The 23,498-nt window shown below is 32.2% G+C and overlaps 1 protein-coding gene across 1 annotated transcript; it reads left to right on the top strand.

The window, feature by feature from the left end:
- The first annotated feature begins 13,194 nt into the window (after positions 1–13,194).
- On the top strand, positions 13,195–22,931 carry LOC121128320 (limbic system-associated membrane protein). The gene is made up of 3 exons (XM_040723905.2): positions 13,195–13,669; positions 21,565–21,918; positions 22,461–22,931. The coding sequence occupies exons 1-3, from the start codon at positions 13,376–13,378 to the stop codon at positions 22,836–22,838; spliced, it is 1,026 nt and encodes a 341-aa protein (XP_040579839.1). The 5' UTR covers positions 13,195–13,375; the 3' UTR covers positions 22,839–22,931.
- The last annotated feature ends 567 nt before the right edge of the window (positions 22,932–23,498 follow it).

Genomic DNA, 23,498 nt, shown 5'->3' with positions numbered 1-23,498 from the left:
TTTAAACATTAGGCACTCAAGGACACCCTATGAGCTTAGTCTTTGGTTTTGAATCTGTCAAATGGCAGATATTTACCAATCCTTTGTCACATGATACGATTGCAAAAATGCAAACTAGTTTAAATTTAAGTAATAGGCAAACGATTAAAATTATTCATCTCATCAGAGAAGGGTTTGGATTAAGCCTGAAAGTAATTGCACTTGATCTTGTTTCAGCTATGAGAGATTAAAGTAAATTAATACTCCCTATTTCAATGTAAGACTAAGACTGAGTTTGAAACACAAGATGCCGCGGAAGGAAAATTAACAAAGAGTCAAGTTGTGTACTGCACGAATGTTGCTTCAATCATCCAGTTTTTCAATCAAACAAGACATAATTCTAGCGATTACATGATTGAGCTAGGCTTAGATGGGATTGGTGGCTTTCTGAGGGCCTGCATCAATCTTATAAAAAACCTGGAAGTCCTACAAATTCACCTTTCCAAAAGAAATTTGCAGTTGCTAAATAATTTTAAGAAAGTGGAAAAAAAAAGAGGAGAATTATTGGCATTGTGAAAGATAGCCATTAAACCTATAGGAACTTTAAAAAGATGTTGGAGCGCACAGGGACAGAAAATGTTGGAACGCATAGGGACAGAAAGAGTATAATTTACTTGTGCAACTGACACGTCAGTTCGGCTTTCAAGCATTCATAAATCATGGAGTTTGTATGAATAGAGCAAAATATTTTTCAGTTCTATTCCTCCTCCTCTTCTATATGGAGAATTGGATACAAAGCTTCTTAAACTCGTTCCTCCGTGATAGCTGCATTTAATGTTGGGAGCGGTTAATGAAATCTTTGATGCAGGGAGTCTTACTTTGGGGAACAATGAAGCATATAAGTGGCTGCAAGTCACAATATAAATCGGATTGGCTATCGAGGGGCTAGTATGGAAGGAAAACAATGTAAAACACTCTTGAACTTTCAACATGTCCTCCCTCAGCAGCCACCATCTTCTCCATCCTGCCCCTAAAGGATTTGCATGCCCTGATGACTTCCGCGGAACGGGCAGAATTCCACTCCCTCGTAATGGAGCCCTTCAAGGCCGCGATGCTCTTGTGGCTGACCTTGCACATCTCCCTCTCCAACTTCCCCTACCAGTAGTAATCACACGGATTGAGGTCGGGTGAGTTGGAGGGGCAGGTATGGCGATCCCAGAAAGTGATGTCGTGGGAGTTGAAGAGGTTAGTGGTCCTCATGGCGATGTGTGTGGGTGCTGAGTCTTGTTGGTATATGAACTCCCTCCCAGCGGCTGTATCCTTCATCCAGGGGATGACGAACTCCTCCATGACTTCGCAGTACCTTATGGCGTTAACCTTTTCCTTGGGATTGAAAAAGAAAGGAGGCATCCCCTCACCGGTGCTGCAGATGACACCCAGGGTCATCACGGAGGCCGGGAGGCGGTGAAGACCGCAGGGACCTCTTCTCTCTCCTTGGCAAGCCACCTATTATTATGGACGTTGTAGCTTCTGTCGACAGTCCAGTTCTTCTCGTCGGAGAAGAAGATGATTCTTCCTCCATGGCTCTTCAGGTCATTGAAGAGATGCTTACACATTGGTGAGCCTGGTGGCCTTCATGTATGCCGTGAGGATGTGTTGTTTGGCTATCGGTATGACCTGCACCCAAGGTCTTCATTCACAGCCTTGGAGACCAGCTGCTTGCTCACTCCACGGTTCTTGGCCAACCTGGACAAGGAAGTCCCTGGCGAAGCCTTGATGGACTTCCGGAGGCCTTCAAGGAAGTGGGAAGTACGGATTCGGTCACTTCTCATGTTGTGGGCCTTGTGGCAGACCTTCCCCTCAACCTCCCAGGCATTGAAGACCCGGTACACCGTGGGCTTGGTGTAGTTAAAAAGCTTGTAGATAGCAGAGGGCTTGTGTCCCGCGCGAGCCAATTTGAGGATGGCGTCTCTCCTTGCTTGTTCCATGATGACTATTGTTTGTTGTCAAAACAATTGTGTTGGAAGTTATAGTGTATTGTTCATGCAACCTTTTATATTAGTTTGATTTAACCCCGTATACCCACATTATGGATCTGGATGAAGTTTAAAGTAGTTCCAATTTATCGTGGACACCCTGTATATAATCTTCTAAAGTTGATTTTTTAATGACGTATGGAACAAAAAAATGGTTGAATTATAAAAACGACTTTAATTCTTTTGGATATAGGGCCTGGATTTTAATTTTTTTAAATTTGGAACCATCTGTAAGTTTTATAAATATAAACAGATTTTATGGTGATTTTTTTCGAACCTGTTCTTGCTTTTAACGCACCGTGGATAGAAGAAACTTTAATTTTAAAGAATTATAAAGAGATAATTTCCCTTTTTATAGTCAAAGCACTTAATGAAGAGTGCTGTGTTAGATTATTTCTTGATAACAATTAGAACTACTAATGTTACTATAATAATTATGATATAATCATTTATTTATTGAACCTATTTAATAAATTGATATTATTAACGTTTTGTAATTTCATGCAACAGATCGAAAATATTTAATTTTTATGTCCTATATTATTATCTAATGTATTCATCAATTATTAAATATAATAATTATAGTTAATTTTATGTTAACTTAAATTTAAAAAGATGTTGTTTTCGAAAGAATGCGATAGAGATAAATTCAATATATATCAAACACAATTTTTGACTCATAGCGATTCATGAAGTCATTCAGTTTTTTTTTTTACCTTATAGAGCAATTACACTGACGTCATAAATTGCATCATAACTGAAGGAGACACCAAGACACTTTGGGGCTCAAAACTGATATTTCTACCACATAAAATGGACAAATTTTCAATACATCCTGATGAAATTCTTCAAATGGCTTTTAGAACCAAATATACTTCTGCATTGTATACTAATTCATGCTCATGATAAACACTGATTTTTAAATTAAATCAAAGTTATTTGTAAAAAAACAAACCCATAAAAATGTTTAAATTTATACATAATTTGTTTTTTGATGTATTAGGGACGAGACATGTAGTAAAAAAAAAAATAGCTTATTCCTACCTTTGTAAATGTCAATTTTTATATACAATATGGAAATATGATTTTATAATGATGCATGAATATATTTTTTCATATCATATTTCAGGTTAAGATTGGCATATAATAACACTAGGCAATAGAGGAGTATATTTGTGTCGAAAGTAAAGCTTAGGTCCTTATAATCTTTGACTTAATTTTGACATACAATAGTTCTATATCTTCCTTAATATTACTATAAAAAAGGCTTTCAATCTTATTTAACTTGTTTGTTTAGGCCCCAAAATGGGCAACATCAACCATGCTGACGTCAGATGAAAAAGCATGCCATGCCATGCCATGTAGTCGTATTAATGAAATATTGCAGGGGTGTGCATATATAGTGAGAAACGGAGAGTAACACTGATGATTTCTTGGGGAGTTATCCTCTTCTATATTATTAAAGCTACATTTGTCTTTTGGCCAATGCATAATTACTCCGGACAATACCTGGTACTACCGCTAATAATTCATGAATGCACATTTTTTGAAATAGAAATATGTAGCCTGTAATCCTGCATTAGTTTAACGTAAAAAAAGATAACAGAAAGGCGAGTGTCTCTCAATGCATAAAACTTACTTTCAACATTACTTTCATTATAAATTTATTAAACAGCATAATTTTTAATGGAATATTACCCTACCATAAACACTGGACAAAAAACTATCTAGAATATTTCTACCCGATCAAATTTCAACCTGTTTTATGAAAGTAATGAATCAAGCTTCATAGGTAATACATGTACAACTATTTTTTCATCATTCACGTACACTGTAGAGTTGAGTTTACATAAAGGGAGCGGGGATTAAATTGTCGCCAAAATATTTTTCTACAAAAAACAACACAAAATATACATTTTTTAACTTTTCTATTGAAAATCAAAACTATGACGAGCATATAGGTATATAGTAGCTATTCATTCGATATAATTACCGTTGGCATCAATAACGGCCTCAATACGGCCTCTGAACCGACCGCAGGCTCTTCTCACCATCTCATTGTCCGTGTTGCCGAATACCACCTTGATGGAGTCCATCAGGCTGGCCTTGGTGCTATGGGGATGTCTGTTGGTATGTCTCTCGATATAGCCCCAGACAAAATAGTCCAAAGGATTAAGGTCGGGAGAGTTAGGAGGCCACAAATCCTTGGTTACGACGTCATATCAGTTCTCGGTTAACCACTGCATGGAGATTTTGGACACATGGCAGGGTCCTGAGTCCTGTTTCCACATCCAGGGCCTGTCTCCGGCCTTTATGGACCTGTTAGGGTTATCCTCAACCATCTTCTTCACCTTGTCGACAAAGTCGGTGTCCCTGACCTTCCTGTCGGCGCCCTCCTCCTTGGGTGCCCTCTTTATGGTGGCATCAACATCCCAGGTGTCCTCTAGCTTCTAACCGATATGCTGAACAATCCGTAAATTGACTCCTAAGGTTGAAACAATCGTTGAATTGGAGATTTCACCTCCATTATTAACCAATGCCATGACTACGGCGGATCTCGAAAGCTCCTCGTTCCACTGATAACTCTTTATCTCCTCATATGATGACGCCATGATGCTAACTGAACTACGTATCGTCAGCTGACAAGAAAAGCTTTCCTATTTGGTAACCGGTTTTTTGTTTGATAATGTCGTCTTCAAGTTATCAAGGTTTAAAGTAGGCGACAATTTGATCCCCGCTCCCTGTATATAATCCACAATTTATGGGGTGTCAAATTGTTTATGACTTTTTAGAAAGTTTACCCTCTTCAAAAGGGGACCTAAATGAACTCAAAATACATTGTAACTACATAGTAAAGTTTAAGATAGCTGCTCATTCACTTAAGAATCCCTTTGACCCTCATTGTTTTTATAAAACCCTATTTATATGGCTGTAAATTACAACGTTAGTGCGATTTTTTTTAGAGATTTTATCTCAAAATCAATTTCCTTCTAAATCATTAAATAACCTTTTCCTAAAAGTTGTATTATTTTTTTTTACAAAAAGTGTTAACTTCTTTCGTAGAAAGAATTAAATCATTTTTAATTGATATCGATAAAAACAAAACGAAGGAAACACTAAAATTTCTAAGAAGAGCATCATCCGTTATATGAATTGAAGACAGAAATTGCGTTATTAATTAAGATCATATAGCGTCTTCATGAGAATGCTATAAATTTATATGTGTGTACTTTGTTCAGCGTTTTTAGATTCATTTCAGCCTCTTTGATAATAAGAAATGATACCTATTCTTTTTGGGCTCCATATCTAATATAAATGTCTTTAAAGATTTCATATTTAGGGCGAGGACACACAAATTAGAACATTTTAAAAGCCTTTTTCACTTGAGCATATTTTTATTTGTAGGATTTTTATGGCAAACTTTTGAAGCAAAAGTTGGTTATTCAACAATTTTCTACACCTTTTTTTTTTTTTTAAATGTCCCCCTCCATTCTGAATGATGGCTTCAATACGGGAACGAACAGAAGCACAGCTGGCCTTGATGAAGTCTGAGGACAAGTTGTTCCACTCCTCCGTGATTACAGTCTTCCGGGCATCGAACATTAATCCGCTTATTTCAAATCAAATTAAATAAATTGCCTAAATTAAATGAGTTTTTGTGTTGAACACTACATTTTTTTTCTTCTTCAAATACGAGGTAACGATGCATGGCCTCAAAAACATGCAATGTAATTGAGACATTCATAGGATCGAGTGATTCTGTAGGACATTGAATATCCATTCAAAAGTCAGAGATAAACCTGTATACGTTTCCCTTTGTTCTTTCTAAATGTAAAACTCTAATGTACACAAATGGATGTGCATTGCACGTAAATGTTAATTCTAAGTGAGTATGGTAATAATTAGTGCGTACAACATGTCATGCAATACTTTTTTTAACACGGAGTAACAGACAGACATACTTAATGTGTAGAGGTACTTTATGTTTTTACATGAAGCCTTGTTAAATATGTAGGTATTAAGTATTAGTTCAGTCTTTTATTTGCAATTATGACGGCTTCATTTATTTTACAAAAAAAAAACTGTTTCTTCAATTTCTGTAGTTTCATTTTCAATGAAGCTCACATCGATGATTTCTATACAAAACGAAAGGGCGGATATTATTTTCCTTGTTAGCAGACTGACATTAAAAAGTTACAGGGTGTTTCAAAAATCTACCACAGGCGTACGTAGGATTATATATATATATATATGTTACCGGCAATGTAACGGAAATTCCGGCATTATATATAATACCAAGATATTGTATTTAATCCCTGATGGTCTCAGGTAAAATATTTAATAAACGACATTTTATACATTACCTAGAAATTATATATAAGTCACATGTTGACAAAGTATGTAATACATATAAGTTACAGACTGTAAATAACTATACAAAGTTAAATTTAGTGCATAGGTATGGTGCTTTGTGTGCATTAACTTATTTTCTATAATCAACAACATAATTCGATTACCGACTCATCGAGCTGACATGAACTAAATCATTTGAATTGGACAAAGGGTGGATTACTTTCAAATATTATAGTAATTGACCCAAACTGTAAGGTCTAAATATATTTGATGATGCAGGAAGAGGATTTTACTGCACAAATTGAAGTTTTTATATGTGCAACCTAGTCTTGAATCTGCTTTATATCCTTATAACTTATAAGGATAACTTTTGATGACATCATAATGCTGAATAATATTTGATGAGTATCATTTTCCATGTCTAGAAATTTGCATCAAATAAAAATAAAGGTTTCTTTTGTTTGGTGTATCAGAAAAACAAGGCGAAGTAACTGGATAATTGAAATAGTATTTGGGGAACGATACCGTTTAACACAACTCCTCCAGCCCTGTTTAACTGAAACTTACGTAATATATTTATTTTCATCATTTATTGAATAATTATTTTCGCAACATTTTTTCCTCGTGATTTCTTGTGCCCATATGTCAAAAGACAATGTCTTGCCAGAGTATGAGCCACACAAGCCGTAAATGCAATAACGCTTCACCTATGAATTATGTCAAGTAAGAGCCAACGTTTTAGAAAAATAGTGTTTCTCTTTCTGAAACTAGATACCATATGTTAATTGATGAATTGAAAAAAGCAAAGGAAACCATTAAGAAGATACCAAGAGTATTTTAGCTTCTTAAACATTATGACGAAATGATAGTCGAGAATAAGATGAACTTAATATATCCTTTGACAGAAAATTCCAATAATATTCTATTTTATATATCAGAGACTCTGAGTTGTTTGTCATTCTGGATACGATTCATTCGGCTATCGGTCTTGATGGAAGAGACAGAATGTTGACAAAAACTTGCTCAAAATACAAAAACATTGCACGTTATGATGTGGAACTATTTATTTAACTATGTGAGCCCTGCTAGAAAAAATAAAAAGGTGCCAAAAGAGGTATTGTGGTTAAGCCAATGCTGTGTTCTGAGCTCAACTATCGCTGTAGAAGTCGATTTGATCAATTTTCAATCCCATCCTTACCGAGAATACAAACTTATAATGGTGTATCAAGACCATTTCACTAAGTTTGTGGTTCTCAAGACATTGAAATCAAAGAGGGCGGAAGAAGGAGTCTATCAACTCATCAATATATTTACGTTCCTTGGTGCTCTTCAGTCCGATAATGGCCAAAAAGTTGTAAACAGAGTAGTAAATGGTCTAAAGGAGTACTGGCCGGCCTTAATAATTGTCCATGGGAAGCTAAGCCGCTCATAAAGTTGGGGGATCATCGAACGAGCTAATCAGGATATAGAAAATATTTTGTGTACTTGGATGAAAGATAAAAAAAGCAGCTGTTGGAGTGAGGGATTATGATTCGTTCAGCTTATGAAGAATAGAGCCTTTACTTCTGGGATTAGGAGGTCTCCATACGAAGCTCTATTCGGCTGCAAAGCAAGAGTTGGCCTTTCGACGTTATTTCTACCAAATGAGGAAGAACTCGTAATATAATAAACAGCATTCAAATAACAGGGGGAAGTAATAGCTGATAAGACAATGTAAGAGCTACGGCCCCCAATATAATTCATAGATGATAGTCCAACCAATGACGGAGGAAACCAGATCAGTTTTGATTCTTTTAATATCGAAAAACTTTCTACTTCTGTTTATACTAAAAAACTAATTTCTCCTGACATTTCTGCGTATGTTCAAAAGAAACCAAGGATACCAGCACATGTCAAAAGTGCAACCGAAACGTGCACACAATATCCAGATAATATCCTCGACGCAATGATTCTGAAGAAGACAAAGATGGGGGAGGGGGTTAACATTTTATGCAATGTTTGCATCAATATTGAAATGTAATCGGCTAAGGATTTACCAAATGTATGTGCAATGAAAAATACCCAAATAATAGGTGCCTTTGCGTAAAGAAGAAAGTTAAGTCCAATCCAAAAAATAATTCTAGTTTTCCCTACTGCAATAACTAATATGAATTAGTCAGCCTCTCCGAATGCAACAAGATTTTTTAATCAAAAAATGTATGTGTGTGCAACATCAGAGGGGTCCAAATAGTTTTTTGAGAATAATATAATAATTAGTGCTATTTCAGCTTTTCCGCATTTAGTCTCAGTTTTGATATAATCTTTTCCTGAAAATAATATATATTTTTAAGGTATATTATTTCAAATGCCTAATTCATAATAAAGTTTTCTAATCCATTCTTGTCAACATTTATTACTTTGCCTAAACAGTTACTGGTATATAATATATAATCGTATATAATAGCTAGGAATTACATAGAATACTTGGGAAAAGTATAAAAAAAATAATTTATTAAATATTTGTCTGACACCATCAGGCATTGTAAACATTATCTAGTTATTCTATATAATGTCTAATTATACATTTTCCAGGTAACGAATATATATTTTTTTGCGAGGGGGGCTTGGTTTTTGGAATTTTATGAAAAAAAATTCAAAAATCCATATCCGTTCACAAAAAAAAGTAATTTTCTGAACACAATTTCAAAAATACATAGCTAAAAAAAATCACAAAATCACGGCTATTTTTTTGGGCCTCTTAAGGTGCTGTTTTTCATTATTTCCTTTCTATTCCTCTCAATTCAGACCTACTTACAACTGCTAGTATATATATATAAAAAGCACTTTATATAATGGTGTTGATAAGTTTTGAGGCAAAGCCCCCCTCCAAATGATGAAGGTTAGCAACGTTGGTACATAAATCTACAAAGTTTGGACTGTTAGTTTTGTTTTTGACTGATAAAAGGTTGGCCTTTTTTTGGTCTGCTCCGCCATTTTGTATTATTGAAAAAAAAAAGAAAATTAAAAGAAAAATCAATTTAGGGTAAAATTCTAAAAAGACTTTTGAAAGATTCTTTATTCTTCAAAATTTAGCATTTTGAATAAATTAACTATTTTAATAGAAGAAACAATCATTCTAAAAAATTTATTGAGTTTTCACCTAGGCTCATTTTTGTTTCTATTTTTTTTTTCAATAATATAAAATTCTGGGGCAGACTAAAATACGTCAAATTAATCTGTTTATATGTCAAGAACAAACTAAGAATGGAAGATGGCTGATATTGTTAACATATCTGTATTGTAGAAATGTTTATCGACATAATGAAAAAAATTATTTGAAAATCGAAAGGAAATTGAATTTGGAATGAGAAAAAAATGGTTTCTTTTTTAATAATATAGAGGGTTGATCTTATATAGTGGTACACATTTTATTATTTTCAATCCGGAATTTCATTGGTGCAAAATATCAACAAGATATCTTATCTCTGAACAGAGGAAGCTGAGAGGGTTGGAAAGAGCATAGAAGATTCTATATTTTCTCCAAGGCAACAAAAATTTGAGCAAAGTTTTGCTCTTTTCTAATGAAGCTTTGTTCATCGTTGATACCTCTGTGATTAAGCAGATCAAGCACTACATCACAATTGAACATCCAGACAATGTTTCAGCTTTAGTAAGACATGCTTACACAACAAAAATCCAGTGGCCAGCAGAGGCCATCCCATTTTTATGAAGAGGAAGGAGTGGTCAACGCAGATGCTTACCTCGAAGTTCCGGATAAGAAACAAAGTACTACCTTGGGTCAGATAAAAGTTCGGGGACAACTTTGCTTTCACTCAAGACGGAGTACCATGTCATCACACCGCTAAGATCTAGGCACTCCTCAGAGACAACTTTCCGTCCTTTTGAGAAATCCTCTCCAGACGTTTTGGAAACCATCGGATTACTCTATCTAGGTGCGTCTGGAGTAGAAAGTGCGTGTAGCTCCTCACACACACCTAATATTGAGACACTTATTAGTGCTGAGGGATCACATATTTTAATAATGGTTGTTCCAAGCATTTTTTGCACTTTTTTCAGATGATTTTGTTAAATACAGTTCCTCACAAAACCTACCATTTTAATTTTACTCTTACAAGATTGTAAAAGATAAAATGTGTAACACTAGATAAGTTGAACCTTGTCTATATGTATACACATATTTGCGTATATTGTAACAAAGGAACTAATTGTTAGATAATGGTTTTATTCGGACATATTTAGATCGAAATTTATATACATACCTTATCGAGTATGCAAGTGAAAATAAAGAACATATATGTAATAAGCTATTATATATATATTCTCTATTTTTTGTTTCATTGAGGAATTTGTATTTCGGGAAGTTGCGTAATTTTTTTAATTTGGATTCAAATACATATATATACATACAAAGATGGAAAATATTTTTGCCTCATTCATTACACATTCCAAAATATTTTTTTATTCTTTTAAAATAATCCATATTATCACAAACCACGGGAGATGAAATATAAATGAATATTCATAATACGATATTTATATCTATTTTGGTTTCATTATTAATCCTTAAACATGAATACGTAAATTATTCATTTTGAATATTGTTATAAGTACAGGGTAACTTCCTTTTTCCAAAAGCTAATAAAACAAATTTGATAAAATCGAAAAGTTTCAACTTTGTTTCATAATAATGTTATTCATTTAAGGTTTTGTTTTACAGAGTTTTGAAAATAATATCAGATAGGTGACGTCATCCATGGCCCATACCCCAAATAAACCGTTTTTAATTTCTGGTAATTTTTTCCCTATTTTTGTTTCTCTTTTAATAACGTATCATTGAGAGGTTTTAGAGAGAGAGAGAGAGTTATTTTTAGATATACATAATTTAATTAGTAACATGTCTTATTTTATATGTGTGGATCATTAGTTAATTAAGGAATTAGTTATTAGCAATTCCACTAAGGCCTTAAAAATCTTGACTTTCCTGAATAAATCCACTTTCATTTACCTTATATAAACAAACGACACCAATTTAGAATTAATGAATTAGACTAAATCAAGTGGCACTAATTTTAGCTCTCTGGCTCATTTTAATTATAAATTGAAGGAAATGTTTTAAGCAGTTAAAGTATTTTCATAAATAGAAACAATAAAATTTTTTGAGACTAAACTGCAATTAGTCTTATTTTGTAAAATATTCTGTCAAATAATATTGTAAATATATCTTCGACGGGAACCACACGTTCTTCACTACACCAACATAGGATACGGACTGACTGTATTTCCAGGAAAACTTTAAAATGAAACCATTCCCACCCCCCTAATACTCTACAACCTTATTAATCCGCATCCTAAAAAAAAAGAAGTTTTATTGACTTGCCCTGTATATATATCGTGAGTAAGGAATGATTTTCTTCAAGTTATAACTTGTACAAGATCCTACAAAAACTGTACATAATGCAATCAAAAAATAAGATAAAGCATTTTATAAAAAAATTGATATATTACTAATATAATTTTTGACAGCTGACCTTTAAGAGTGTTGTCAGGGGCGTTTGCAGGGGTTGGGCTGGATGGGCGGAGCTCCCACCCCACTAAAGATAAGCTTTCCTTTTTTACTAGAAAATTTAATATTTAAATTTTTTTTACCGGAAAACTTTAATATTTGAACTTTTTTTGCGAAAAACTTTAATATTTGAATTTTTTACCGAATAGTTTAAATTTATGTTAATAGCTGTGGATTTCTTAAATTACTTTTAAAAAAAATTTCATATTTATATTTTTTTATAAAAGATTAAATTTTTCGTCACTTATTGTCGATTTTTGAATTTTTTCTCGAAAAAGTTGAAAATGAAATTTTTTTCAATAAAATATGAAATTAAATTTTTGTATTTTTTTTTCCAAAAAATGTAATTTTTTCTATTTTTTTAAATTTTAAATTTTTTTTAAAAAAGCAGAAAAAAAACAAATAAACATGATTCTGCGGACGCTGCTGGTTGTGCATCTTTGACCTTGATGAAACCTACCAAAACGTAATTGACGAATCCAAAATTGTACCTAATTGCTATGCCATTATCGGTACCATAAACACTATTCACATTTTCAGCCTATAGGTCAAATACGTCGTTTTTTCTCTGTACGGATGTTTACCTTTGATACTTGCTCAAACAATACAGAGTCAAATCAAACTGTCTAAAAAAAGTTTTTTTTATATTACAAAATCTTTTCTTTCTAACGCCATATAGGCAGTGTAAACCGATTGCACTTATACCATGCAAGATACTTATTACTAAATCCATTTATTGCAAAAATAATGGATGTATTTTAACTACACGTATTACTTAATAATTAAAATCATTCATTTTGTAAGGGATAACGGAACAATCTGCTTGTACAAGTTACAACCTGTACACACCATATAAGTATATATTTTTTTATATGCGATGAAAGGTAACCTTTCATGCTTCAAAAACTCCCTATAGGCGCAGTATAAATAAATATCTATAATAATAACGTTCAAGTACCATTCAACCAGTAACAAGTGTATTTATATGTATCATGGATTGACATGAGGAACGATACACAAAAAAAAAAAAAAAAAAAAATAGACAACAATTGACGAGTTTTTAATAATCCAATATAATATATTTTTATATTTCTTCTAAGAATTGGAATTTCCGACTAGATGCGTTAGCTTAGCTCTCCGAGCATGTTTGTACGCACGCACGTTGTACTCATACGAGCCATATATTTATATATATATTATACTTGTGACGATTTACTACTGACGGAAAAAAAAAGGAAATCTTTTCTCGTTAAAAACATACACATAAAAGCGTTGAGTTAATGACAACACTTCTATCCTTGAGGTAGATGCGTCTTTCTCTAAAATATATCTTAGATTATAATAGGCTACTCTGACAAGAATAACAAGTGTCAATGTACATATATTAGTACCCAAATCAAAGAAGAACTTCAAAAAAAAAAAAAAAAGAAAAAAAAATTAAAAAATGAAGATTAGTTGTGTGATATTTATCTATTGCTATCTTTTAATTACCTCAATCTCTGATACTTTAGCAGACAAAGTTCCTTTTACCGATTTAACTTCGGTTCACTCTCTTCCAGTCAATGCCTCATTTTTGCACCTATGTAAGAAAGCCGGGATTTGGATCAAATCTACAAAACATACACCAAGATCCCATAATTCTCTATTGAGGATCAATAGACTTCAATACGAGGATTCCGGACTTTACGAATGTTATAATAAAAAAGATATATCTTCTCTGAATTTGGAGTCTGTCCAAGTAAGTTTATTATATTTTTATGTATCTATTTCAATCAAATTGTAATCAAGAATATTTTCAAATATTATGACAAATATCCCAGCATTTATCATTGTTATTTATAGATGAAAATATTTTTAAGCTCCTTATATGTCAAGGGATATTCGTTTATGAAAGTCTTGAATGAGTTAATAATTATATAATTAATTTGATAAGGCAGATTTTTTTTATAACAAACGGATTTTGTGAGTCCCCTGAGATCCGGCTGAAGCAAGAGAGTGATTTCCTTGTAAATTCATTCCCTGTAAATTCATCCCTGGACATTTAATTACCATTTTGAAATTGGATATTTAGTAACGTCATACGGTTTATGTTAGTAGTTTTTGTGTAATGCAATCAAGGGAGGCCTGAGTTGGTATTCGCCATTGGAGAGAACTAGTGATAAATGAGTAGACTTAAGATTTGAGAGGGTTCGCTCAACAAAATTCCACTTTGGCCTTCAAGGCCCAAAAATTGCTCATTTAGCAATTTTTTGCGTGAAAATTGCTCATTTTTCTAAACTGGTATGCAATAAATAAAGAAAAGGTTAGATAACACAACAGCTTTTGATGATTCTTTGATGATATTTTTCCATGGAAAGTTCACTTGCAAAATTCTTCTTTCATTGGGCTTTCTTTTTGGAGGTACAACTATGTACATTCTCCAATCAGATGTATAATTAAATAATCCGATATGTGAAGGAGCCAGATTATGATAACAACCGATTATTGAGGAAGGGGAAATATGGCCCAAAATTCACTGTTGAATAATCCCCCTTGAATCTTGAAACAAAGACCTTTTCCTCTGAATTGTTAAATATCGATTGGTCGATATAATATAGCAAAATTAATGATAAACTGTGATAAATATAAAACAACACTAATTACTGTAAATTATCCTTATAGTACAATGTTTCTCTTTAAATACAAGTTGCTCAATTTTAATATTTTGAGTGCTCATTTTTAACTTCTTTTTTTTTGCTCATTTTTCCAAAAAATCGTAAGTACGTAAATGAGGGATGGATATGATTTATGGGGTTTATGAAATACAAATAAGCAAGTTCCTTCTTCTTGTAGAGCGTTACATAAAAACTACGAACTAGTTTAGAAACGTGAACTGTATGACGTCACAAAATATCCCTCTATAACATGCTTAAGATGAATTTTGCAGGGAATGAAAAGATGGGGGATTAATTTACTTGGAATCTAAATAATTAGCACGAGTGACGAAATATGAAAAAAAACTCCCTTCCACAAAGTTTCTTCTTTGTAAAAAAATAAATAAAAATTAGTCAGTTCCCACTGACCTTATATTAGTATCTACATAAAGGTTCATTTACCAAACATGAGGATTGAGTTATATATATATAAATATAACCATTCAATGGCATTAAATTTAATGTTCTTCCTACACTAGTATAAAAACCTTCACAGTATTTTATTTTATACAAATTTATTTGAACCATGATCACTTCGGAATTATTTATGACATAAAATATTTACTAATTTAGTGTTAAATTCATTACGAATAATTCATTATACTTGGAATTAAAGTAAGAGCATTTACAAATTTAGAGCCAAAAGCAGTGTTTTTCAAACCCTGGAGCAGAAACAAACTGAAGAAAATAACCAAATTCATCCCTAAATTTATGTTTCTGTTATCTATGAGTAACTAAATTAATCAGAGCAAAAATTGTCTTCAAATGTTATCTCATTAATACGCCCGACATAAAAAAGTTTAGAGAGGGTTGGTCTAATGTGAACTCCATCTTTTTTGCTTTAGAATGTTAATTTTTTTTTGAAAAATATTATGTGGAAAGATTTAGGATTTGACTGATTAGTCGGAACAGTAAAATTTTCTCTTTTGGCGGTAGAGAGGAGCAGACTCCCTCCAATACAAGTGCTTGCATCCTTAAATTGTAGAATATTAACACTTGTGAACTACGTATATCAAAGGCCCTACACATCTTTCTTTGATCGGATCCGAATATTCTGAAAAACTGGCTACGCAAGTGAATTCTAATGAAAAGAGTTTTTTTTTAATTTTATGTTTAACTGGAGAATCGCATAGAATATGACATTCCATGACGTCAGAATGTCCTTTGATAAGAATATTCATTAATTATTGAATTAATTTAAAATGAAGGGAATCCCAAAATAATATATATTTCTTAATTGCATAATCTTTAACCCCTAAATATATTTGATAATATATATATTTTTTTCTGTTAAATATTTAATAAATTTGATGAATTACTTTTTCTTACAGACATAGAAAATTCTATGTAATAGGGGGAAAAAGTACATAATATACAATGATGCATAGTTTGACTAAAAGAAAATTAACTTTATCGACTGTGGGATGATGCAACCCACACGTTCTCTCATAGAACAAAAAAAATACCATGACGATAGATATTTTGAATCGTAAATCACAAAGTCAATATGTAGCTTTTACCAAAGTAACAATGTTTTCTTTAAAGACGTGATGAACATCAAAACACAGCTCTTGTCACCCATAATGACTTTAGTTCACAAATAAAAACATATACAGCGTATTTTTTTTTTGTTAGAAGACGATTTTTTTCCACTATTCATGTGCCTTTTTAGTGCTCCAACACAATGTTCGACCCATTTTAAAAATCGACAAATCTTATGTATTTTTAATCAGCTGTCGTTTGGTATACTTTTGTTCCTGATTAGTGTTCTGAAAGTTGATTTATTGAACTCGATTTATTCCTTGTCAAACAGTGTCCTGACTAATAAATAAACCAATTGTTGAATGACGTAATTAGCTATATAGCAGGGTCTTCCGCAGGAATATATGTAGGCTGTTTTAAACATTTTTGAATTTTATATATTTAGTAATAGATTGATTGGAGAGAAAAACACTGTAACTAAATATTTTAGAAAATTAATTAAATTTTATTCCATATTTTATAACTAATTCAATAAAACTGCCTCCTTCATCGACTTCACATGCTGCACGCACCATAGATTTGGGAAGTTTCGGTCATTCCATCTGAATTGAGGCACAGAGATCTTCCAAATTTAAATATTGACTAGTTTTTACCTTCAACTCCAGATAACCCTACACAAAGTAGTCGAGGGGTTAAGATCTGGACTCGAAGTGGACCACATCGATTTGTCCTAAAAAATAATATTTGCTTTAAGCCACTCTTGGCATTGAACACAGCTATGCATTGGAGCTCTATCTTACTGAAAGGTCACCAGAACATTTGTGATGAATTGGCTTTAAGTCACGGAAGGACCACAGGCTCCAAAACATATTAAATGTAGTCCCCCTTCTTCATACAGAGACCCTCCGGAATAACAACCAAAGGAATCTCATCTTCTTTACTTGAAATCCCTGCCCAAACCAAAAGGGATCGACTATTAATCCGTTTTGCAAATTTCATTGGTCTAAGGATAGATTTTTTGACGATGAGGCCAAGCTTAGGTGGGGTTGACGGTTGAATTTTTGATCCAGGTCCCATTTCTTATCATCCAAAAAAACAATATTTCCTCTCCGGTGCAAAGTTCTAATAACGTTTTACTTCTTTGAATCAGTTTCATCCGTGTATCTTCCCTGAGATTCTGACAGTAACGAAACACCAGAGAAACCATTCTTCCGTCCTTATGGATGATTCGATTCATCGAAGTCCTTGACATATTGATCTCCTTAGTTATTTTTGCCATTGATCTGTTGGGGTTTCTGTATATTTTTAATTTAACTTTCGGGAGGGCGGCTTGTTCTTTTGCTTGGTTTTTTTTTTCGAAAAAAACACAAAATTAAAATATTTTCCACTTTATAGTTATAATCAAGGCTGCCTTCGACCTGAGATAGATCACAAGGCTGATAAGATTATTAACTCATCCTACAATATACAAATTGCAGTTCATCAGTGGGGATCTGGGCTTCATCCCAAGTTATGGCTTGCTTTAAACATAATCATCTGTTTTTGGTCATTTTTCTAAACCTTAACTCAAACTTGTTAAGTGGCTAGATGGGAACATTTGGCCTTTACTAATTGAAATTTTATAAAATAAAAATTGACATCGTCAATGTGTGAACAATTACGGGGATAATAGTTCCCTTTTAGAGGAGAAGTGGCCCATAATTGACTAAATACCAATTAATTTTTGGTCTGTTCTTCCCATTTCTTTTCGAAAGAGAGGTTGCGATGTGAGATCCAATAAAAATATCACATTTTGTCATAAGTTAAGAAAAAGAAAAAAAGTATTGACACAAGTCAAATGCATCATTCAGTAATTTATAGATTATGTAAATATTTTTCAAGGTATTTCCTTAAGTATATACATATGTAGTTAAAAATAGAAATAAAGTAAGCTCACACAATTATTTAAACATAAAATGTATGTACCTATATTGAATCGTCCATGATATGTTATTACAAGTTATGAGGTATTTATAAAGAGTCATTATATTATGTACATATATGTATATGAATGGTGACGTCGAAAATAAGTCATGCATGAACGTATTTGTACGTAATAATATGTATTTCATTATGACTATGAAAATATAGCGTCCAATTTGACGGAAATTATAAGCATATACTTGTAATATGGTTGAGTAGTATGTTTTATACATTAGACGTATTTGAACTAAATCCCTAACTATTCAAATTATATGTATGTACATTGTATATTGCTCAGACATTAAAAAAATAACACTTAATATTAAGAAGTTGTATGTAAATAAATCATTTTGATATAATATGTACTTCCTATCTTTGATTCAAATGTATGTTTGCTTAAATAGTAGGTTGTGCATGTCAAATGGTTTAATTGGAGCAATTAAATCACTATTTTATTTATTGAATACAAGGATTGATTGAGGAATTGTTTGTAGAGTGGATATATTAATAAAATAAAATATGTAAAAACCTTATTATTTATAATATATATTATATGTATATTAAGATTTATTTCGAATTCAGTTGAATAATATAATATACGAAGAAATTGTCGACGGTGTGGTGTCCGGTCACTAACATGATAATTTGCAAATACATTTATTTTTTTGGGTTTGTAGTCGACCAGTCTTTATCTCCCTAATATCCAAAGTTACACTTTATTTTTGTCGGATCTTTATTTCTATGCTTTCTCCTTTTATTATTGTTTTAAATGATGATTTGCTGATATCAAATTATCTCTTGTTAAGTACTGAACATATCCCAACAACTAAGTAAAGGATAGTCCAACAGTATGAAAAACTATCTTACTTTTGGTTTGGCTAAGAAACAGTTAATTTCATGCCCTTCTTTTTGTAGGAAGTTTGAAAGATGCTCATGAAGATGATGTACTGTAACATAAAACTGCTTTGGAGAGTAAATATTCAAAAAATGGATGTTTATTGAAACAAGTAAAAGATAATGGACCTGTTTATCATTATGTAATATCAAACTTTTACAAAAAGTAACCAAATATGCGACCCTTTATTTTCGTAGTGCAATAAAATAATATCGATACCAAAAAAACAAGCAATGGAGTCTTAAGACTTTTAAGCAAAAATTACTTAAAACATTATGAAAATTAATTGCATTGAAAGAAGAATTTATTTTTTTAAATCCAAAAACTACATAGCAAAAGTTAAAAAAATTTATACCCTTGTTGCCGATATTTCAGCTCAAATATATTTTATGATTATTTAATAATATCTTACTAAGATTTTTTGGGCAACAATAAATATATAGTCAAGCTTGTATTAAGCGGTTAGCCAAGATAAACTGAAAAGTGACCTCTTAGAGTAGGTTTTCTATTTTTATCCATTCTAATTTTGAAAATTGGATATGGCCGCTTATTGCAGTGACACGCTTAAAACAATTGGCCGTTAAACTAGGTTGATTTTTCTTTCTTTTTTCAGAGGTCTCCCCTCTTAATTCAGATTTAATTGTGTTCTTAATACGTTTTTCCCCCCCATATATAAAGTTTATGAACTGTATTATGAATGAAATCCTCATAAATGTATGTAATTTGTTTGAAATTCCTTAATGTGTTAACTCAAATGACGTTTAGTAAAAAAATAAGTTCCATATAATTCGTAGATTAATAATATTATCAAATGCTTAAAAACTCCTGATCAATTAACAATTTTTTCAAATAAATCTACAAATAACCTTATCATCATCTAACATAATGGGAATTGTCAATCAAAATTAAATATCTACTTCTTTAAAACATACCATAAATAAATCCTTTTATATGCAGTATTTAAATTCTATATTTTCTTAAATCTACACTACGGTACCTGTGGCTTTTATAGTCTTGCACAATGGTCCATAATCTGATTTTAAATCTCTTTTGCAGTCAAACTTAGTTTTACGAGTAGGTTTTTCTCATGAAAACGATACGGTTTATTATTTGAGGTCATTTTTTTCTTTCCCATTAAATACAATTTATATTTAAGGTGCAGTCAAAATTCTTAGTGAATGGAATATATGAACCTTTGATCAACAAATATGTTTGTCAATAGATGTGTTTGATCTCTCAACCTTTCCTTCAAAAACTATTTAAAAAGGATTTGCCATGAACTCGCAATTGACCGTACTCCTTCCCTAAACAATCGGGCTATTATTATTAATTTATTTTAGGGAGTTGTCCAATCAAATTATATATATGTGACGTAAAGTCGTTTTTGAGGTTTTTTTAAGTCAGTGTAGACAGTTGATCTAAGGAAATAGTAATAACAAAGTAATTCTGCGTTAACGTCGTTTTAAAAAATAAATGTTAAATGTTCGACTTCTTCTACTACGCTTTTTAATGGTGACGTCAAAGAGTATATACTGTTACTATAAATGATATAATTTCTAGTATTATGTGCTCTTAATATAAAGTTGCTATACTCATTGACGTCAAAATCTTTCTGTCTTGCCAAGCAGTGGGTAGAGTACATCAAATTGGAAATTCCAGAACGCCTGATTACATGATGGTCTAACCTTTTATTTCTATTAACCTTGCAGAATATGTAGAATAGAGTTGTATATAGGACGAGTCAATGAGTCATTTTTAACAAAGAGCGTGTGCAGCTAAGGCTCATATTTAAAAATAAAAGTGAAGTACATTATATATAATAAAAATAATTAATGTACCTTTAGATTAACTTTAGCCACGAGTTTGTATAGATGAGGCTCAGTCAGGGAACAGTCTAGAGACTCAAGTACTAGTTCATCAGCATTATTCAAGGTTAATACATAGAAATATAAGGTTATACTATAACACTTTTTCCACTGATGGTTGACTTCCACCGCGCTTTTAATAGTGACGTCAAAGAGTATATATTGTTACTGTTAGTCATATATTTCTAGTATAATATAGTGTTAATATAGCGTTTCGATACTCTATGACGTCACAATCTGTCTGTCTTGGAAAATAGTCTGTACGGTACACCAAATTGAAAATTCTAGTAATACCTATTACATGATGGTATAACCTTGTATTTTCGTCAATTAAAAAAAGAAACGAACATGGAAGTACATATATTTAGCCCTTGTGAGATGTTGGGAGTCTCGCATGCATGGAATACATTATAAATCATCTTCTTCGAGACCCCAGCCTGCTCTGCGATTGCATTCTGGGAAATCCTGCATGGAGAAGCGCTGCTATCTCCTTCTCGTACTGTGTGCTCTTGGTGGCGGTTAGCTCATTAAGAAAATTGTAAAAAAATGACTCTTAACCTCTCAAAATTTGCAAAGTAGAGATAAGTAAATAATAACGGGTGGCCCAGCAGACTTGTTAGGTATCTTTACAAATTGTACCAATACTAAATTTTGAAAATATGTAATAAAATACCTACCATTTACATTTAGTGATATATTTATAAAATATCTAATCCTTTCCTTATTCAATCCCCAGCTAGGAAATTCTCGACCTTTACAAAGGCTATATCTATATATTGAGCCTCCTACAACAGAGAAACTGCAAAGAGTCCGTAGATCCTCATCAGGAACACATGAAATCATGGTCAAAGTTCAAGGCAGGAAGATTATTCTTCATTGTAAACTAGGAGGAGGTGAAGATTTCAAAGGGATCAATGTGGATATGAAAAATGAGTCTGAAAGATACTCGTGTATGTGTTCAAACTGTGATGAAGAATCCAAATCATCAAATTCACGAAACCTTAGTCCGCTTGCCTTTGCTCCGATTACTTCAACTCCTGATTCAAATATACAGGCCAAAGATGGGGACACAATTTATCTCACTTGTAATGTAAGTACTATGTATTTATACTTACGATTTGAATTGTTAACAGAATGCAATGAAATTTAAGTCTTGTAGGAACGCACATTGGCTAAAACACACATTTAAGCTATAAAATACGAAAATGTCCTTTAAAATTTTCAATTGTAGTAGATTTGGTATTAAGATACTTTTATTAAAAATCACGTTTTTAGAGCATAATTTCTATTCAAAGCCATATTTTGCAATGAAATGACAATAAAGGTGAAAATGTAAGGAAATATAAATTGATAAAATACATTCCAGCATTCAGAAGGTAAATTATTTATTAAGTTATCTTGAATGCAGTTCCTACAAAATGTGTATAATCATACAAAAAACCATTAAAATGAAGTTAAAATATTTTGATGTAAAAAAAAAAGTTTAATTTTAACGGATTTTTTTTTCCATTTAGCTATCAATTTTATTGCATAATATTAAATAAATAAACATGCAATTTTTTATATATATGCGAAAAAGCTGTTGGATGGTCTAATTAATTACTAGCACTTAAATGATGTATCTTTTTTTAGGCCAAAGCAGAGCCAATGCCAGTATTTCAATGGTACAAAATTTCAAGTACCTTCAGCAGCTCCGACGTCATCGATGATTTAAAAGATACGGATCGAATTCAACAATCTAAAAAACACGCCTTCCTTTTAGACTTTATTCCAGAGGGATTTCAATCAAAACTCGAAATCAAAAATGTGACTCAAAGTGATTATGGAAATTATCTCTGCGTCGTTAAGAATAATCATGGAGTAGGGATACTTATTGTTACACTCCATGAGTTTAGTGATGATACTAGCTTGGGTGAACAAGAATCTCCTTCCAGTGGTTCCCAGCACGTCTCATTCAGTAGTTTAATTATAACTGCATTTTTTAGTTGCTATATTTTAAAATTGAATTAGATTGATAGTATTTTTATTATTATTTGTATGATAGATATTTATGTATGTTTTAAAATATACCTTATTATTGAATTATATTTTTAGTTGAGATAATGTTGGTTAATTTGTATGTATGTATATGAAAATTCCATAATTATCTATGGTAAAAATGGTATTCATATAAAATGTATTCCATTTATGCTAATGAAATAGTTTTATACGTTGAGTAGTTTTTAATTCTACTTAAAATATGAGGATCTATTAGAACCTTGATTGTAAACCTAATTACGGTTTCATGTTTAAAAAAAAAAAAAAAAAAAAGACGGACCTGCATTCATTAATCTAAATCTACAAGATTGGGTACTCAAAACTTGCATTATCATAATTAAACTACGAAAAAAGTGATTTTTATGGAATCAAGAAAAGATAACTCAAAACTAATTTGTTTAAATACTATATTTAACTATATATACAAAGGTGCCTTGATGGCAGCTCGGAGCGAATCCAGATAGGATGAAAGGTGTGGCAGACATTTTTCCCTAACCCACCACAAGCAGCAAAGTCCAGGGCTTGAGGGGGGGGGCACATGGAGGCAGATCAGAAGTCAGCCAATTGTAGGCACACCGAAGGGAGATGAAAAAAACAAAAAACAGCTAAAAAGTCGGTTAAATATTTTTTGAT

Source organism: Lepeophtheirus salmonis, chromosome 13, assembly GCF_016086655.4.
Source record: "Lepeophtheirus salmonis chromosome 13, UVic_Lsal_1.4, whole genome shotgun sequence".
Taxonomy (NCBI): domain Eukaryota; kingdom Metazoa; phylum Arthropoda; class Copepoda; order Siphonostomatoida; family Caligidae; genus Lepeophtheirus; species Lepeophtheirus salmonis.
The sequence above is the reverse complement of the archived record's forward strand: the minus strand, read 5'-3'. Positions and strand labels throughout refer to the sequence as shown.